The sequence below is a fragment of the Pipistrellus hanaki genome, assembly GCF_964339955.1.
Source record: "Pipistrellus hanaki genome assembly, chromosome: 6".
Taxonomy (NCBI): Eukaryota; Metazoa; Chordata; class Mammalia; order Chiroptera; family Vespertilionidae; genus Pipistrellus; species Pipistrellus hanaki.
Genome location: NC_140508.1, coordinates 13,373,100 through 13,392,346, shown reverse-complemented (window position 1 = coordinate 13,392,346; position 19,247 = coordinate 13,373,100). Strand labels below are relative to the sequence as shown.

At 41.5% G+C, this 19,247-nt stretch overlaps 1 protein-coding gene across 1 annotated transcript; it reads left to right on the top strand.

The window, feature by feature from the left end:
* The first annotated feature begins 248 nt into the window (after nt 1–248).
* On the top strand, nt 249–18,964 carry PARD6B (par-6 family cell polarity regulator beta). The gene is made up of 3 exons (XM_084887112.1): nt 249–726; nt 7,292–7,514; nt 15,804–18,964. Exons 1-3 carry the CDS (start codon nt 661–663, stop codon nt 16,631–16,633), a joined length of 1,119 nt encoding a protein of 372 aa, XP_084743238.1. The 5' UTR covers nt 249–660; the 3' UTR covers nt 16,634–18,964.
* Nucleotides 18,965–19,247: the final 283 nt, after the last annotated feature.

Here is a 19,247-nt window from a genome sequence, read left to right as displayed (position 1 = left end):
GCCTTCCCGGGGCGGAAACCACAGGGCGGGTTTTCCAACTCCCTCTGGTTCAGAGAGGCCCAGGGCTTCAGGTGACCCGCCCCGCCCTCGCAGCGCCAGGCCAATCACGCCGCGGTGGGCGGGACTTTCTAGAAGATGGCCCGCCCACGAGCCCTGCAGAACGTGTGCCGATTGGTTGGCGCCGCGGGCGCAGGTGCGCGCTTCCTATTGGGTGGGGGCGGAGCGCGAGCCTCCGAGGCCCTTAAGGAGGCTGCAGGTGAGCGCGCGCGCGCGTGCCGCGCCTCCCGCCCAGCTCGGGTGCGCGCGTGCGCGCGGGCTCGCGGGGGAGGCGGCCGGCGGAGCGCGAGGCTGCGGAGCCCGTCGCCTCTGCTCCGCCCCTCTGCCCCCTCCGCCCCCTCCGTCGCGGGTGCCGCCAAGGCCCTGAGGGAGGGAGCCGCGTCCCCGCTGGCCGCGCGGCCAGTCCCACCCTCGGTCTCGCCGCGTGAGGAGCCGCCCGGCGAAGCTCTGCGCGGAGACTCGAGCCGCGGCCGCCCCTCGGCAGGTGCCTGCGAGGAGGCTCCCGGCCGCAGCCACGTCCGGAGCCCTCCGGCCGCGCACTCTCTCCCCGCGCTCCCGGGGGCGGCCCGGCCGCCGGAGGCCGCCGCGGGGCCCGGCCTCAGCATGAACCGCAGCCACCGGCACGGGGCGGGCAGCGGCTGCCTGGGCACCATGGAGGTGAAGAGCAAGGTGCGCGGGGCCCTGCGGGCGGGGCGGCCGTCCTGGTGGCAGCGGGGCCGGGGAGGCCGGGGACCGGCCTGGGGAGCCGCCGGGCGCCTGGGCCGGTGCGAGGCGCGGTGGTGGGATTTGGAGGCAGGAGATGGTGGATAATAAACTTGCTGAGAAGGAGAGGGCGGAGGGTGGGGGGGTTTGTGTCTGGTCCTGGCCCAGGTAGGTAGGTAGGTGACCAGGGGAGCACTTTGTCTGGTTCCTTCAATCTCATTCCCGTTCATGGACGGGAGTTAAGGGCCAAGATACAGCGGAGCCATGAGCGCGCAGAGCGGTTGCCACACGTTCGGGGGAATTCTGCCTCCTGGCCTATGAGGGGAAGGTGTTTGGAGGACCCGTCGTCACAACATGGTACCCCCTTTCTGTGGTTCCGGGGCGCCTGGGCGGTGAGGAGGGAGCCCAGGGAACCACACGGCCCTCTGGAAGCTGGCTTCGCTTCCTGCTGGGGAAGTTCCTGGCACGGACTCCGGAATGCACTGAGTCCATAGCATTAACACGATCACCTTTCGCTCGAGGAGCACTCCACGGTTGGAGTCTGGATGCTGTTTTCATTCCATCGCGCTACCTACCTACCTTTGCACATCAAGTGTTTTTCATTCTTGACCAACGGCATGCCAATCTGCAGATAATTGCCTCGGTATCTACTGAATTCCTACATTTCCAGGCTTCCTGAGCAGGGCGGTCTGTGGGGATTAGCCAGGGAATGCTCTCCGAAGGAGGCTTTGAGCTGGAATTTGAAGGTGATCGGCAGCCCCGGGTACATTCTCATGAATCGGGGAGCCAAAAGGAGCTTCAATAATCTAGTGTCCTTCTCCCGGGAAGACGGGGGCTTCGAAAGGTTACTTCGCCAAGCTCTGCTTTTATGACAAAAAACTTTAAAGCCTTTTTTCAGAGTAACTTTGAGGCTTTATAGAAAAAAAAGAGAGGGCACTGGCTGGGCCCTGACACATGTGAAATAGAACCGGGAAGACCAAAACACGTAAAAGGGTAGGAGAAAGTAAAAACGCATCAACTTCAGAAATAATGAAGCATCAGCGAGTGCAAGCGAAGGGGGGGAAGGACAGCTTCCCGGAGCCTGTGGGTAAATGCTTTTTATTATCTAGAGTTGATAAAGTTCAGTAAGTTGTTGTAACCGAGATAGTGACATCAAGAACATCTAAATTCATTCTTAACATCATTTTACAGTGTTCTCTGAAAGTTAACTCATGTGTCAGGATAGGCCAGTGGTCGGCAAACTGTTAGTTTCAGAAGCCTCGCTGCTTCCTAAGAATCAAATGTAATTAAAGCAGTTTAAGGAGTGTGTTTTTCCCTGTGTCCCCCAAGGGCCTGCCATTGCAAATGGAAGTGACACATGCTTGGGCTAAGGGTTACGATGATTTGAAACACAGAAAGCTTTTCCTCTAGCACAGCGTTTTTCAACCGCTGTTCCGCGGCACACTAGTGTGCCGCGAGATGTTGCCTGGTGTGCCGTAGGTGCAGACAAGACAAGAATTTTATAATTTTTCACTATTTTGTTTACTTAATATTTCATAATAAAGTAATTATAAAATACTTTCTTTGTGTTTATTTGATTCCTATTCAAGAGAATTACTTTATATATAGTCAATATAGGCACAGAGTTAAATTTTTTAACATTTTCTAATGGTGGTGTGCCTCGTGATTTTTTTCATGAAACAAGTGTGCCTTTGCCCAAAAAAGGTTGAAAAACACTGCTCTAGCAGTATGTATAGTCGTGGTAGTGGTTGATAGCTGCCCGATGTTGAGTCTTCTAATGGCATTCCTGTTATAAATCTGGTATGGTTTTGTGGGAGTTGAGGTTAAAAAAAAAAAACAAAACACAGTATTGCATGATCTTAAAATCCAGTTTATGGTCCTAATTTTGGTAGCAAGTCTTTAATTTTTTTTTGTCCCAGGGAGAAAATGAGTAGGAATTCTAGGTACACTGATAAATACAACCAAACAGTCATTTATCTCCTGAGACTAGAAAACTTTGAGCTCTTGAGGACTGGAATTTCAGGCTTTCTGTCAACTGATTTGTGAATCTTTCCCATACTTAACATCTAACCTATACCAGTATTATAAATGGGGCCTGCCATACTGCACTCTTAGTGAACTCTGTCTCTTAAATAGGATCAAGGCATTCTGAGAACCTGCAGGGAATGAAGTGTCATTCTAGCTGTTGATAAATAGGCACGGTATAAGCTCTATTTCAATAGGACACCTTGTGTTTCAAATATATATGGTTGATACATTTATCTTTTATTTTATTTTTTTAAATATATTTTTATTGATTTTTTTACAGAGAGGAAGAGAGAGGGATAGAGAGTTAGAAACATCGATGAGAGAGAAACATCGATCAGCTGCCTCTTGCACACCCCCTATTGGGGATGTGCCCGAAACCAAGGTACATTCCCTTAACCGAAATCGAACCCGGGACCTTTCAGTCCGCAGGCTGTCTCTCTATCCACTGAGCCAAACCGGTTTCGGCAATCTTTAATGGATTAAATAAAACACCTGTCACTTTACCATTTGAAAACATTTGGACAGATGTTTTCTTTTTCACTGCTTTAGTGGTAGTATGGCTTTTTTTTACAAAAGCGATTCCTGAGAAGTTAGGTGGTGACCACAGCTAGGTGATATGTAAACCCACATTTCAGGATCTCTTTGTTCTTCGTAGAAAACAGTGTCAACTTTATCATCTTTGCTCATGGAAGGGAAAAATGGTACAAGTAAAGAAATGAAGATTGCAAATATAACTATAGTTAAATTGTGATACCAGCTACCATGTGACTTTTCTTTGGTAACTGATTTATCTTCCTGTTTCGCCCGTGTTGGGAAAGTTCTTAATCAATAATCAAGGTGGTGTCCTTTAATAACCTTGGAGCAGTCTTTGAGCTGTTCATTTCCTAATTATTATTCATAGACAAACAATATTAAAATTAAGTTTGCATTTCTAGAATGTACCAACAGATGCTAGGAGTAGGATGTTGATTCACATTCTGAGTAATCAAGACAAATTAGACCAAAGCTAAAAAAGTTATAAATGATTTATATAATGAATAGTTGTTGATTCGTCTTAATTTTAACTCTACCTTCATGTTTTGTTTTGTTTTTATGTAGTAAAAAAGTTCTCTTAATCCTATTGTTCTGATGCAAGAAGCATAACAATTTCTCTTTTTTTCCTGCTAACATTTGCAAAAGGGCACATCTACTGTGAGCCATACAGTTTTCTATTGTTTTTGTCATAACATTTAAGCGAGAGAAGAAAATGTTGAGCAGTTAATTTTCATCCAGTAGCTTTAGCAAAAGCATTGAAGCCCTAAAATGTTCAGTGATTACATAGATGTTACTCCCATTTCTGGATCACGGGAAGTTATAAATACTGGGGTGAATCAAAGCCCTAGGAACTTCATGTTGTGATACCAGAATACAGAAATGAAGGAGAAACTATGACTTTTGATAACATCATAAGACTAACTCTGATATGAAGGGTGTTCCCGAGTTTTTATTTACTTTGAATGAGAAGGTGTGACTACACTTTTGAGAGCGTTGAGTATGAGTCACCTTATATTTCTTGACAAGTGTTAGTATTTATGGTTCAGGAATGTATTTTGGAAATTTTAAATTTATTAGAGGATATTGGTGGTTTTGGTGAGTTTTAATGTAAAACTAGTGAGTATCGGGGGTAAGCAAGGCAGGTGAACTTCAGAGAGTAAGAGCTGTGACTCCAGATACCAGTAAGGTCCTTGGAAAAATGAATTGACACATTTGTAACCTCAAATTATTCTGATAGGGACTTTGTCTGCAGGGTGCTTAAGGCTGTCTTAGTGGTACATTAGTATTTCTTATAATAGCTATTTAGAGGAAAAATGAGTTCAGTAGTCAAGCACATTTGGCAAACATTTGGTTTTTTGTTTTTGTTTTTTATAATATTCAGATGCTTATATATTGAATGTAAGCATTTAAATGGTATTTTAAAAATATTTTTTTAAATTGATTTCAGAGAGGCAGGGAGAGGGAAAAGAGAGATAGAAACATCAATGATGAGAATCATTGATTGGCTGCCTCCTACACTGCTGCTGCCGCCGCCGCCCCCCCCCTCCCCCCGGAATCAAGCCCGCAACCCGGGCATGTGCCCTTGACATAAATCGAACCTGGGATCCTTCAGCCGCAGACTGACGCTCTCTCCACTGAGCCAAATCCGCTAGGGCTAAATGATATTTTTCGGGATGGTGGGGGAGGGGATAATCAGTGGTGGAAATCTTTTAGCCTTATCTAACTGATAGTTCCTCGGGAGTCAGATGATGGTTGTTGGATGTTGCTTTGTTCCAAAAATTTAAAATTCATTTCAGAAAAGGGATATGCAGAAGCCTACTTGCACCATGACTCGGTTTTGTGATATGATGGCTTCCCTGGTAGAGCTTTTAGTGAAGATATCCTTGTTTTCCTTATTTCCCATAGTTTGTAGTTCTGGAATATAGTTACTACATTCAAGCCTTTTCCAGTCTGTTTCCAGAGCTTGACTCTAGGGTAGGGGTGTCGAACTCAATCAGAGAAGGGTCCAAAATCTAAAATCCAGCCTAAATCGCGGGCCGAATGGTTTACTGAACAGTCATAAACTGACAATGTCATAAACTGACAGCGGAGTGCAGTGATGACAGCCCGGTGCGGGCCACATTGCAAGGCCTGGCAGGCTGGATTTGGCCCGCGGGCCTTGTGTTTGACACATGTGCTCTAGGGTATGATACCTTCCTTTTAGAGCAGTCTTGAAGGATTTCATTCAGCCAGACTTCAGGGGGTTCTGAATGATGGTTGTTCTGTATTTAGTTGTAATTTTATTGCTGTTGTTATTAATCCTCCCCAGGGGATGTTTTTCCATTGATTTTTAGAGAGTAGACGGGAGGGGGAGAGACAGAGAGAGAAGAGAGAAGAGAGAGAGAGAAACCTCGATGGGAGAGACACATCCATTGGTTGCCTTCCACACACACCCTGACCGACCGGGGTGGGGATCGAATCTGCAACCAAGGCACATGCCCTTGATTGGAAATCAAACCCTAGACCCTTCAGTCCTGAGTTCTATCCACTGACCGAAACTGGCTAGGGCTGGTTGTAATTTTGATGTGGTTATAGGAGGAGATGCTTACCCTGTTTATTTATGCCACCATCTTGACTGGAAGTCATTTGCGAACATTAGCTTTAAAAATTTTTTTATCAACTCCAGGACTTAACTGAACTTTTACTATCTGGTCTCCACAGTAACCTTAAGAGTGTGACTATAGTTATGTAGCATTTTCCACTTGTGTGGCTGGGTATACCTTTTTGAGGAAGGCTGATTAACTTTTTTTTTTTTTAAATATGTTTTTATTGATTTCAGAGAAGAAAGGAGAGGGAGAGAGAGATAGAAATATCAATGATGAAAGAGAATCATCGATCAGCTGCCTCCTGCATGCCCCACACTAGGGATGGAGCTCCCAACCCTGGCATGTCCCCTGACTGGGAATTGAGCGTGATCTTTGGGTTTATAGGTTGATGCTCAACTACCAAACCACACCAGCCAGGCTGATTAACCTTTCCTAGGTTTCCACATTTGGGGAAAAATGCCATGCTAGTCCCATAGTAAGTTCTATAGATCCTATTGTTCATGGACTAGATGAAATCAGTCCTGAGCGTTGAATAAGGGCCACCTGACTAATTCAACATTTGGAGAACAGAGGTGTGATTCTAGCATAGGGAAGCAGGCCTGCGAATCAGAATTGTGAAGATAAATATTGGGCCTGGTAGAGGTGTCATGTACTCCCTGGTGGTATGATCCCTTAATACCTCTCTGATGTAACTATTCTCTTTATCCACTAATTGGTAAGCTCGTGTAGGCCTGAGTCTTTCAGTCTCTAGGGTCTAGCCCTGTGCCAAGAATGTAAACACTTCTTGTGTTCCTGGGTACTTGTAGGACATACATTTGACGTATTAATAAAGCTTTTTTGTAATAATAACAAGGAATATGCTTATTTCTAGACTGATTTCTTAAATACTGTGCCTCCATTTGTATCATATCTTAAATGCCAAGAAGCTCAAAATACTTTTTGTACCTGTTTCTCTTCATTCTTGCCACTTCTGTGAAATAGCAATTCCTTTTATGGGGGAAGAAACTTAATGCTTTTTGTTAATGGACAAAATAAAGACTTGGGCACCTCTTACCCCATGGCCTGAGTGAGGAGAGTGCTGCTTTCAGGACCTGGGCTGCAGACAGGGTGCAAGAGGGCAGTCCCCAATGCAGCCTGGGTGCCCGGGCATTGAGGTAAACCTGCATCTCTTAAAGTGATGCTCTTCAGAACTACAGCATCAAGAAGGCACATCCCCATGCCTTTCTTACGTTATTTTATCTCCAGATGACGAGGTTTCTGACAATAGACTGTCACTGGAACTATCTTCTTTAGTAAGAGAAATAAGCCTGATAATTTTCTGTGGCATGCATTTTAAAATTGAGTCCTGCTACTTTTTAAAATTAATACATTTTTTATCTTTATAGTTTGGAGCTGAGTTTCGTCGTTTTTCACTGGAAAGATCAAAACCGGGAAAATTTGAGGAGTTTTATGGATTACTGCAACATGTTCATAAGATCCCAAATGTTGATGTTTTAGTAGGCTACGCAGACATCCATGGAGACTTACTACCTATAAATAACGACGATAATTATCACAAAGCTGTTTCAACGGCCAATCCACTGCTTAGAATTTTTATCCAAAAAAAGGGTAAGTACCACTGTTTATAAAATTCTTTTACAAATAGGAATGGTTTTATTTTTCTCATTGATAGGATACACAGACTTTGCCACAAACTTACTGAATAGACATTTTCTGTGAATCTTACCATATTAAGCAACAAGTGAGTTTAAAACATTTTCAGTATTATTGGTTTAATGGTTATCTTTACACTTCACTAGTGTACTTTAGAAAATTTGTGGGGGTTTTTTGGGGTTTTTTTTTGTATTTTTTTATTCCTCACCCAGTAATATGCTTATTGATTTTAGAGAGAGAGAGAAACTTCAGTGTGAGAGAGAACATGGATTGATCGGTTGCCTTTTGTATATGCCCCAACCGGGGATTGAACCCACAGCCTTTCGGAATACAGGATGATGTTCCAACCAACTGAGCCACCTGGCCAGGGCAGAAAGTTTGTGGTTTTAATTACTTTAATTATAACCCTCTTAGATTTTTAAAAATAGAAATTCGTAATTTATTGAATCTTTACTTTAATGAATGAAATTTTGTTCATTCAGGAAGATGTGGTAGAAAGAGTATGACTTTGGAGTCAGAGAAGCATTCTAGTTTTTTGGTGACAACCAACTTTCCAGTGCTGTACTTAATAGATACCTAACGGAAAGCTATTGATCCTTTCCGGGTCTCACTGTCTTTTTCTATAGAATGGACATACTATCTCAGAGGATTACTAGGAGGATTGAAAGAGTTAAGTACAGTGCCCTGGCATTTAGTAGGCAGGCATCCAGAGACTGTTTTCTTTCCTTTCTCTTTTAAGATATTGTTCGCAGAAAGCAAATTAGTAGTTACTCATCTGGAAAATTAGATAGCAACTCATTATTTTGGAGGAATGTAAACGTTGATATTTGTCTTATAAAAGAACATTTGAAGTAGCTGCTTTATATTGCAAATGTTTTCAAATGTCTTTTGATTCCTAAGTTTTATTTTTTTAACTTTGTGTCTTCCTTCATGTGTGTGTCTCTGTCTGCAGATGGGCAGGGTGTGTGCCATTTATTCCTTTGTCTTTGGTAAATGGAGGCTTAGAAAGCTAGCAGGAAAGCAGCAGGCCCTGTATTGGTGGGATAATTAAAGCCTTGCTGTGTTTGTAAACCAACCCAGAAACAGAGAATGGTAGGGATTACCCTTGAAGATGAAACTTTCTTTCCAATCAGTTGATAAGCATGGGAGCAATCCCGCGGCTTTGAAATTCCACTGATTATGTATGTTAGCTTCTCTGGGTTTGGCGGAACTAAAGTCCACCAACAGAATAACCTGCCAAGCTAACTTAAAGCTTTATCAACTGACTGTTTACAAAATATTAACAAACACAATTTTCCCTAACCACCCCCCCCCCAGATGGATTTAGTAGATAACAAGGGTGTGGTACAATTAGAGTATTACTTTAGGAGATTAATTTGGCTCTTGGGATGAATTGGAGGTGCAGCAGAATATGGAAGAGAAAAAATCGGTTTGGTTTTAGGGCAGAAAAGCTTATCTGGCTGGTGAATTTCAACCGGGTTAGGAAATTAGAAATGGTAAGTAAGACCAAAGATAGATCCTTGGAAAGCTATGTATGGAATGTTAGAGAAGAACTTCAGTAGAGGAGAGAAGGACAAAGCATTTGAGTGGAACTTGTCATTTTGAGTAGAATAATTTAAATAATTGTTAGATAGTAGGCCTTTCTTGTTAGCAGTTGCAATTTTCACTAAAAATTTAGTTGCTCTCTGGAATATGTATTCAAATGTAAAATGACTATTTTTAAACCACTGCCACCTGACAAAATTATTCCCTTCATTAGAGAGATTATATGAGTTGGATTATACCACCACATGTTTTTGCTACTGGATTTGTAACACTTACGTGATTATGGGATTAATTAGTCCTAACATCTTTTAAGGCTAATCATTTTCTGCTGTTTCTTTTTTAAATGTTTCTATGTGAACAAAACTTTTCTATGTCTTAAAGATAAGCATCCAGTACAATTAATAGCCTCAGAGTTTGGCTTAGAAATAGTTCATTCAACAGACAAGTCTTTTTTTTTTTTTTTTTTTTTTAATATATTTTATTGATTTTTCACAGAGAGGAAGAGAGAGAGATAGAGAGTTAGAAACATCGATGAGAGAGAATCATCGATCAGCTGCCTCCTGCACACCCCCCACTGGGGATGTGCCCGCAACCAAAGCACATGCCCCTGCCCGGAATCGAACCCAGGACCCTTCAGTCCGCAGGCCGACGCTCTATCCACTGAGCCAAACCGGTCCTGGCAAGTCTTTAAAAAATATATAAATTTAAGCTCTGGCTTGTTTTGCTCAGTGGTTTAGTACATCGGCCCAAGAACCGATGGGTCATGGGTTTGATTCCTAATCAAGGGCATGTACTTTGATAGCAGGTTTGATCCCTGGTCCCTGTCAGGCACGTGTGGGAGGCAACCTATTGATGTGTCTCTCTTATGTTGATTTTTCTTTCTCTCTCCCCCTCCACCCTCTCTTTCCACTCTCTAAAAATCAATGGAAAAAATATTCTCAGGTGAGGATATATATGTGTGTGTGTGTGTGTGTGTGTGTGTGTGTGTGTGTGTGTGTGTAAAATACAAGCATGACTTAGTAAGCAAAAAGTGAACAGGAAGTTGGTTGAAATCCTGCTTAAAATCCTGTACTGGCTTTTCATTGCATCCAGAAGAAACTCCTTCCTTGTTTGGCCTTTGCCAGTTCATCTTCCTCAGTTCTTCCTCCCTCATCACAGCCACACCGGCTTCCTGTCCCTCAGGCTTGGTTGCTGTCTCTGCTTTTGCACTTACTTTTTCTTCTAAGAAAGGTTTCCCTCTAGCTCTTCCCATGGCTGCCTCCTCATCCTTCAGATCTTAGCACAGGTCATGTTCTCAGAGGGTTTCTTCTGACCACCCCTGAAGGGCCACACCCTCCCATCCTTAGCAGATGAACTACCCTCTGAAGATCTGGAATTCAGAGTGTCTTTGAAGTGAAAGCTTAGGGTTGAATGCATAAGCTACTTAATAGCCTGAACTTGAAGATAGGAATGAAAAGTTTTATATTTTGTAATAATTTGTTAGAAGAAAAACCCCATATTCCATTTCTAGGGCTGTTATCATGGAAGCAGAAACAAAACAAAAAGCCTGATATCTTTAAAGTTTCTTTTCACAGAGAGGATTTCCAGGTCTTTTGCCAGCCCCCATCCCCACTGGAGTTTAGAGTATCGTCATTTATTTGGGGGAGGAGAAGAGAAGGTACAGAGTAGAGGTTTCCTCCTCTTGTTTTTTAGATTATTATTGTACATCAAACAATATTAGAAAATATCCAAAGGTTGTACCTTTAAAAAATACTCAGGTTATATCTGTAGGTTTGGAATACAGCCAGGGAAATGTGTATTTAAAAAAAAAAACTTCCCAGCCAGTCATGCTGATCAGCCAAGTCTGGGGTCTGTTGAAATGCAGAGACTCCTCGCCAGATCTGATCAGAATGTGCCCACCACAGTTCTTGCTGTATGTATCACCACCTGTTTGTGTGGCATTAGACAAATATGTCTGCATCTTGGGTTTATTCAGAGGGTTTGTTGGGCTCTCTAGAAGGGCCTTGCTTTAAGCATCCCCTCACTTAGGACATGGCCTTGTGGCCCCAACACCTGTACAGTGGACATTATTTTGCAAATGGACTTTAAGATTATATTTTAATGAATCAGGGTTTAATTTAGAAATGTCTAAGGTATATACATTGTAATAGTAAGTTGTAAAAAAAAAAAAAAAAAAAGTTTAACAAAAGGTATGGTCCCAGAAATTAAACATTAAATAAAATAAAAAGGAAGAGAGAGAGAGAGAGAGAGAGAGAGAGAGAGAGAGAGAGAGAGAGAGAGAGAGAGAGAGAGAGGAGGAAATTGTGGAGTATTATCTCCAAATATGACACCAGTTCTCATGATGGAAACCTAGAAGCCACCTTCAACACATACCGGTTTTGCTTAGTCGCCAAGCCTGTTAAAACTGTGTTCTACTTATTTTTCAGGTGTTTTGCCCTATCTCCATTGCCTCTGCTGCAGGCCAGGTGCCATTCTAAACCACTGCACAGCCTCCTGTCTCCTCTCGGGTCCATTCTCCAGCTCGAAGCCAGGGCTTTAGAGAAAAACCGAAACCCTTGGTTTCTTCCTGTTGCCCTTAGGCCAAAGTCCATAATCCTTACCACTTCCCTGAAGTCCCCATTGGTCTGCCTGGCCCCTGGCTGCTTCTGTCTTGGCTCTGGACTCCTCCTCCTCCCCGCCCCTTCTCCCCCAGCCACTCGTTAACCTCACTGCAGTCAATGAGCCACATAATGAGGTTTCTGTCAACAAATTCGACCACATGTATGGTGCTCCGTTAGAATGCAGGAGCTGAAAAGTTCCTATCTTGTGACGATGTGGCTATAGTAAGGTGGGAGTGCATCACATTCCTCATGCAGCTGTGGCAATGCTGGTAACAGAGCTGCTGCACTGCCAGGCCTGTAAACGTTCAGCCATGCAGTTATGTACAGCCCTTAATACCTGCTTGTGATCATGAAGGGCAGTTGCAGGTTTACATATGTACTGTATTTTCCATTGTTATTTTAGAGTTTACTCTTTCTACTTATTCACAAAAAAAGTTTGCTTCAAACAGTAGGCCCTGTTAACACCAGCAGCATCCCTCTCTTATGTCTCTCTCTTTTTTAAAAAAAATTTTTTTTATTTAGTTCAGAGAGGAAGAGAGATATAGAAACAGCAATGAATAGAGAGAATCATTGATCAGCTGCCTCCTGCATGCCCCCTACTGGGGATTGAGCCTGCAACCCGGGCATGTGCCTTTGGCCGAAATTGAACCCAGGACCCTTCAGTCCGCAGACCAATGCTCTGTTCACTGAGCCAAACCAGCTAGGGCTCATGTCTCTTGATTGCATAATTTTTCTCTTGTGCTTGATTTAATCTCATGTAGTTTTATGCAGTAACCTGCTGTACAGGCTTGCAGCTCTGCAGCACTAGGCCAGAACATGCAGCTGGCCTAGGTGTGCAGTAGGCTGTACCATCGAGTTTTGTGTAAGTCACTCATTCCTCCCATGATGTTCGCTCAACGATGACATTGCCTAACGATGCATTTCTCAGAACAGATCCCTGTTAAGCAGTGTGTGACTGTACATTGGACTCCTTCCCCTACCTCCATCCTGCTCCTCTCTTTATTCGTTGCATTCTATGCCTGGAATGTCCTTCCCTGATTAACTAGTCTCAGCGTGATCCTTGCTTTCCTGACGAAGCCTTTCCTTTCCTGTGCACCATGCTAGGTTCTCATTTACATACTTACACGGCATAGTGTACATCACAGCTCTTGGCACCTTTATAATAATTCAGTTATTTGAAATTAATTGCCATCTCCTCCTCTAGACCATAAGCACCATGAAAGCAAGCACCTTATCTGTTTTTTTCACTGGATCTATGGCCCAGAAAACAATGCTGAACCACATACGAGATACTTCTTAATACTTGGTGATTGATTTTTCTTATTAGGAAGTGAAGGGATCTGCAGAATTTAGTATTGCTTTAAGTGATGTTTAATCTTTGTAAAGTTGCCAGATCTGTTTCATTTAACCATTTTGGATTAGAACAAGGGTTGGCAAACTAAGGCTTGCTGACTATTTTGTAAATAAAGTTTTCCTTGGAACACAGCCAAGCTCATTCCTTTATGGTCTGCCTATGGCTGCTTTTGCAACAGGAACCGTGTGCCCTCCAGGACCTGAAATATTTACTGTATAGCTCTTTACAGAAGAAGTTTACAGCCCCTGGATTACAATTTCAAAAATGATTTCAGTCTGCCCTGTGTTCCTGCTGAACTTCAAGTCATAATCTTGAACTTTCTTAATGGCTCTAACATGAACTGTTCCTGTTTTGTTACTAATAAAGGATGCTGATGCTTCATCCCCCTGTCCCCCAAAATTTGCTTTTTATCCACTGTAGGCTTTTATTTCTTGTATCTGTGTCTGCCACTCAGTAGGACCCTTACCTCTCACTCTGTAACTTTTGACTCTCTGTGAGCTAAGGAATGAGACAACCAGGCTTTTCAGGATTAACGTTTACAGAATAAGGGCCTGCAGGGCTCCTCGGTAAGTAAAGCACGGGAGCTTTCTGTGTGGAAAGAAGTGAGACATCCTTGGCAGTTCAGTGGCCTTGCAGGTGGCTCGTCGTTCTGTTGGCTGAGATTGTCTGCGGAGGGGCAGGCTTGGGGTAAGGGAAGTGCCGCTCTGAGCCGGTATCATGTACTGTTGCGTAAGCCTGGCTTTATACAAGTGGAAGGCTGCTATAAACCAAATTTCCAAACTTCCCATCACAGTCTGAGCTCAGCGCTTTGATATACATACTCAGGTAGAGAGTGAACTCCTCCCTGTGGACATTCACCTTTACACTTTAAACTAGCACCCTGCACCCTGGCTCTCTGCCAGAATATTTTTCCCAGTGGCTGGAAACTGATTAGCTAGATGGGAGAACAAAGGTGCCTTTGTACAGGGGCATATTGCTTCTGAGAATTTAGCAGAGAGCATTCAAACAGGGTCAGGATGCAATGCCAAATTATGCAGATTTGAGGGGTTTGGGGTCAGGTTTCCCATGAATAGGTATGTAGGCAACTTAATTTTGTTCACAGTTTGTATGGGCTGGAATTTTTCTTATATTTGGTGGGTTTTCTTAATTGATTGTTTTAAAATGAAAATATATAATTTGGAAAACAACACATTTCGAAGATGATTGTTAGATTTTTGGCCAGATTTTGCTAAAAAGATTTTTGTGTCAATGAATTTATTTCCACGGCCAAATTATAAATTTCTATCTCTGTTAGAACCTAGTCTAAATATTTTATCTTTAAATGACAAAATTATCCTGGGTGAAGGGGGGGGGATACCAAAATAATTAAGTACCCCTAGTCTTGTACATTTCTCTGAAACTAGCTTTTGAAGATGTTCAGGTAGCAAGGGGGGAAAAACATGCCAAAGTTCTCTATATTCTAACGCACAGTTGATACTTAACATTCATTGTATGAATGTGTCAGGTATTGGCCTAGAAAGAACTCCTGGGTCTAGTCTTTTCTCTGTAACTTATGTCCCCGTCATTTCCTAGTCTATAAAGTAAAGATGATAATAGTTATCAGTGTGTGTGTGTGTGTGTGTGTGTGTGCTTGGCGGGGGAGGGGGGGGTGGCAGAGGGTCACAGGAGAGAATTCAGATTGAAGCCTTGGACACACCGTGGTGTTACCTTCTCGGTAGCAGTAGCCGACACTAGGATTTTGAACTAGTTTTTTGGGGGGGCCTTTTGCCTTTATTTTAACTGAAATGGGATTTCAATTCTTGTGCCTGCTATTAATTTCATTTCCTTTTCTACCTCCCATTCTCTGAGGAGGTGCTTTGTTTATGGCCGGTCTTCCTCGATCCATGTAATCTAAGAATATCTGGTTTTAGGTGTCCTGTTGTCCCTTAATGTACATCAGAGATTATAAATTGTTGGCTTAAAGAATGTATTCAACCCCTGGGTGTTATTTAACTCAAATAGGTTTTTGTTATTGTTTCACTGGGTGTGAGCATTTAAAAATGAGAAGATTTTTACCTAAAAACCATGACTTCGGCAAATTCCCACAGGACATGAAGAAAAACTGTGGAATGAAGAGCAGCTGTACCATTAAACGGGGCAAAATGCATTTTAAGTAACTTGTTTAAGAATGTGTTTGCACCTGGCCGGTGTGGCTCAGTGGTTGATTGTTGACCTCTGAACCCGGAGGTCATGGTTCTGTTCCCAGTCAGGGCACATGGCCAGGTTCGGGGCTCGATCCCCTGTGTGAGGTGGAGGCAGCTGATCAATGATTCATCATTGATGTTTCTATATATCTCTCTCTCCCTTCCTCTCTGAAATCAATAATATATATATATATATATATATATATATATATATATATATATATATTTTTTTTTTTTTTTTTTTTTTTTTAAAGAATGTGTTTGCAAACTTAGCAGAATTTCATTTGGCCATGGTTCTTATTGTTTCATAGTTATTGAACTTTGTTATATTTAACATGCACATTGGGTAATTTTATGTGTACTTGAGAGGGCCACCTAGTGTTTTTTTCTGATATAGCATATCTTCTGCACTATATTTTGATCCCATTAAAATAAGCTAATGGTTAACTAGTGTGTTTATGTACCAAATAAATTTTAATTATCCTTTCTGTACAGATTCAACTGCAGATAAATGGGTGTTTTCACAGCATTTCTATAATTATTTTATTTTATTTTTAAACAGAAGAAGCAGACTACAGTGCCTTCGGTACGGACACACTAATAAAGAAGAAGAATGTTTTAACCAATGTATTGCGTCCTGACAACCACAGAAAAAAGCCTCATATAGTCATTAGTATGCCCCAAGACTTCAGACCTGTGTCTTCCATTATAGACGTGGATATTCTCCCAGAAACGCATCGTAGGGTCCGTCTGTACAAATACGGCACTGAGAAACCCTTAGGATTCTACATCAGGGATGGCTCCAGTGTCAGGGTCACGCCACATGGCTTAGAGAAGGTCCCAGGGATCTTCATATCCAGACTTGTCCCGGGAGGTCTGGCACAAAGCACAGGACTGTTAGCCGTTAATGATGAAGTTTTAGAAGTTAACGGCATAGAAGTTTCAGGGAAGAGTCTGGATCAAGTAACGGATATGATGATTGCAAACAGCCGCAACCTCATCATAACAGTCAGACCAGCAAACCAGAGGAACAATGTCGTCAGGAACAGTCGGACCTCCGGGAGCTCCGGCCAGTCTACTGATAACAGCCTTCTCGGCTATCCACAGCAGATGGAACCCAGCTTTGAGCCAGAGGATGAAGACAGTGATGAAGATGACATTGTTATTGAAGATAATGGAGTGCCACAGCAGATTCCCAAAGCTGTTCCTACCACGGAGAGCTTAGAATCATTAACACAAATGGAACTCAATTTGGAGTCTGGACAGAATGGTTTTATTCCTTCTAATGAAGTGAGCTTAACACCAGCAGCAAGTGGCACAAACACTGAATTTGAAACGCGTGTTCCAAATCAAAAACTCTTAGAAGAAGATGGAACAATCATAACACTATGAAACCACTGTCTGACTGTTTTCTGAGTGAAGATGCCATGGGAACCTATACATTCCGCTAGTGTAAAGCATATATACCTCTGAACCAGTGACCTGGAATGGGCATGAGAAAAAATAATATTGCAAGCTCAAAATGTTATTAAAATAGTAGTTTGATAATTGCTAATATAAACTTTGGTGGGTCAGAGGTGAATTTAAATCTATAACAAAGGGGCCTTTGCTAATCCGATTATGTACTTTTGCTGTTTTGTCTACAGATAACTGGATGTTAGAGCACATTCTAGAACTGTGTGAGAGGACTAGATAATTTCCGTTTGGAGTGGTTGCATATTTAACCTGCTGTGCAGAGCCCAGTTAATTTTTCCTTTGTATTTTTAAAAGTTCTAATGTGAAGAAGTCTCATTCTAACTTTTGGTACCTTGGGGACCTCAGCTCCTATGTTCTCTGTATTTTATTTTGATATTTTAATGTTCCTCTGTTGTGAATTGTAACAGGCAATGTTTCCAAGTGCTTTTTCCCCCTAATTTCTAAAAAATCAAACTGATTGACTATTTTTAGGAGTTGCTTCCTATGTTGTAAGGCATCAAAACTCTGTTCCTGAATTAAGAAACTCTACCAGTTGTTCAGGTGCCTGTCTGTCCTTCCTGTAGTTTTCATTCTCACAAATGCATTCCATGTGGGTGTAACTTACCCTGGAAATGGCAATGCCACTGGCTCTTGGCATTGGGAGACTCTCCCTTCACCTCACCCTCTTCCACCTCTTCTCACCCTCATTCCTAATCTCATTGGAAATTATCCTTTTGCTGTGTGTGTTGTTGGTGTGCTTTTATACTCAATGTATTCGAGAAGTGCAAATCATTTTGGATTTTTAAAAATGCACCCAAATTCAGAGATTTTTTACACACAGGACAAACGTGCACTTTTTATATGAACAATTTGGGTTTTCCTTCATGGGATTTTTAGGAACACTGCCTACACTTTATGAAAATTATATAGTATTCACCTTTGACAGGTAGAGCTTATCACTATTGATTTTATGAGGCTATTTATTACTTTCTAATGCATCCACTTAGAACAAGTTAAGTGTAAGGCTGCTAACTTCCATTCCTTGCCTGATTTCAATATACAACGTGCACAAACACTACAGAATGCTTGTATATAGAAACAAAGAATAGTGTGGAATACATAAGTTCCTTGTGGCTTATGGGTATTACTGTCAGAGTTATTTATTGATTAATTTTATGGTAGGGCTAGTATGGATACCTATAACAATTGTGTGCTATTAAAACAATGAAGAATCAGATGACTCCGCTTTGAAGGATATTTTCTTTATGGTCAAAATATATGAAGTAGTGAAGTCTTGATTAAATGAAGATCACTTGACTCAGAATACTTAAATGTATTTTGTTCACATTACCACTAAACATATTGTCACTAAAATATTAATTGCACAAATATTATGTAATACAATGTACTTTTTGTTGAATTCACTGAAGTTCTTCCACTTACATACCACTGTTTTATAATGACATTCCAGCTTTAACATTCTTTGAGTTATACATTTGACTCTTGAATGACAAAACAATGATAATATGTATAAGGTTAAATTTCATTTATAAGCGGTGCAGGGGTTCAACCTTTTAAGTAAAAATACTTTCACACACTACCTCTCTCTCTCTTTTTTTTTAACAAAGTTTTAACATCAGAACTTTTCTTGTGGGGGGGAATACTTCAGGGCTTGACTTTTTGTACAAATTTAACTAAAATATAAACTTGTATGTCTTCATGAAAATGGAAGTTAAAGCTTCTAATGCTTCTTATTTTAATTATCCTGCTAAAGATACAGTGATGTCTTCAGCTATAGCTCACTTAAATTATTGGTAAAATAATTGATTACTAGACGTATTGTAAAACCAATAGATCTTGGTTATACAATAAAATGTGGATTAATTGGTTGTCTGAGTTAGTTATTTCAAGTGTATCATCGTTAATGAAAGTATCAGTGGATGCAGCATAAAATTTCCTAGTATGAAGTGTCAAGCCTAACTGTGAATTTTGTTCCTTATCTTTAAGTAAATTTATGCTAATGTTCTCATGTGCTATCAACAAAATGTATGTACTTTTGTGAACTATGAATTTTCTAATTAAATTTTACATATGACAACATGATTTGTACATGGATGACACTTTGTTTAAACTATCAAATGTCAGTATTTTAATACAATTTTATTATAAAAATGTACATTATCATTAACTGAACTTTGATTTTAAAATCAAATTGGCTTTAGTTGTATATTATTTTTTACAAATAAAGATAGACTTGTATAAAGGCTACTTTCTTGTTTGTAAATAAATGAAAAGTGCCCAACGGTTATTAACCTATCAACCATTATATAAGCTATAGCAAAGTCCTGGCCTCCTTAACTTTTAATTTTTAAAGATAAACATGAGCCCAGCCAGTGTGGCTCAGTGGTTGAGCATCAACCTATGAACCAGGAGGTCACAGTTCAATTCCCGGTCAGAGCACATGCTGGGTCACGGACTCTATCCCCTGTGTGGGGCATGCAGGAGGCAGCCGATCAATGATTCTCTGTCATCACTGATGTTTCTCTCCCTC

What these genes read in the sequence shown, in the direction of transcription:
- PARD6B (XM_084887112.1), top strand. Translation starts at nt 661, where the DNA reads ATGAACCGCAGCCACCGGCACGGGGCGGGCAGCGGCTGCCTGGGCACC. An exon ending in CCATGGAGGTGAAGAGCAAG is followed by an intron (nt 727 to 7,291) that starts GTGCGCGGGGCC and finishes TTATCTTTATAG; the next exon opens with TTTGGAGCTGAGTTTCGTCG. An exon ending in AATTTTTATCCAAAAAAAGG is followed by an intron (nt 7,515 to 15,803) that starts GTAAGTACCACT and finishes ATTTTTAAACAG; the next exon opens with AAGAAGCAGACTACAGTGCC.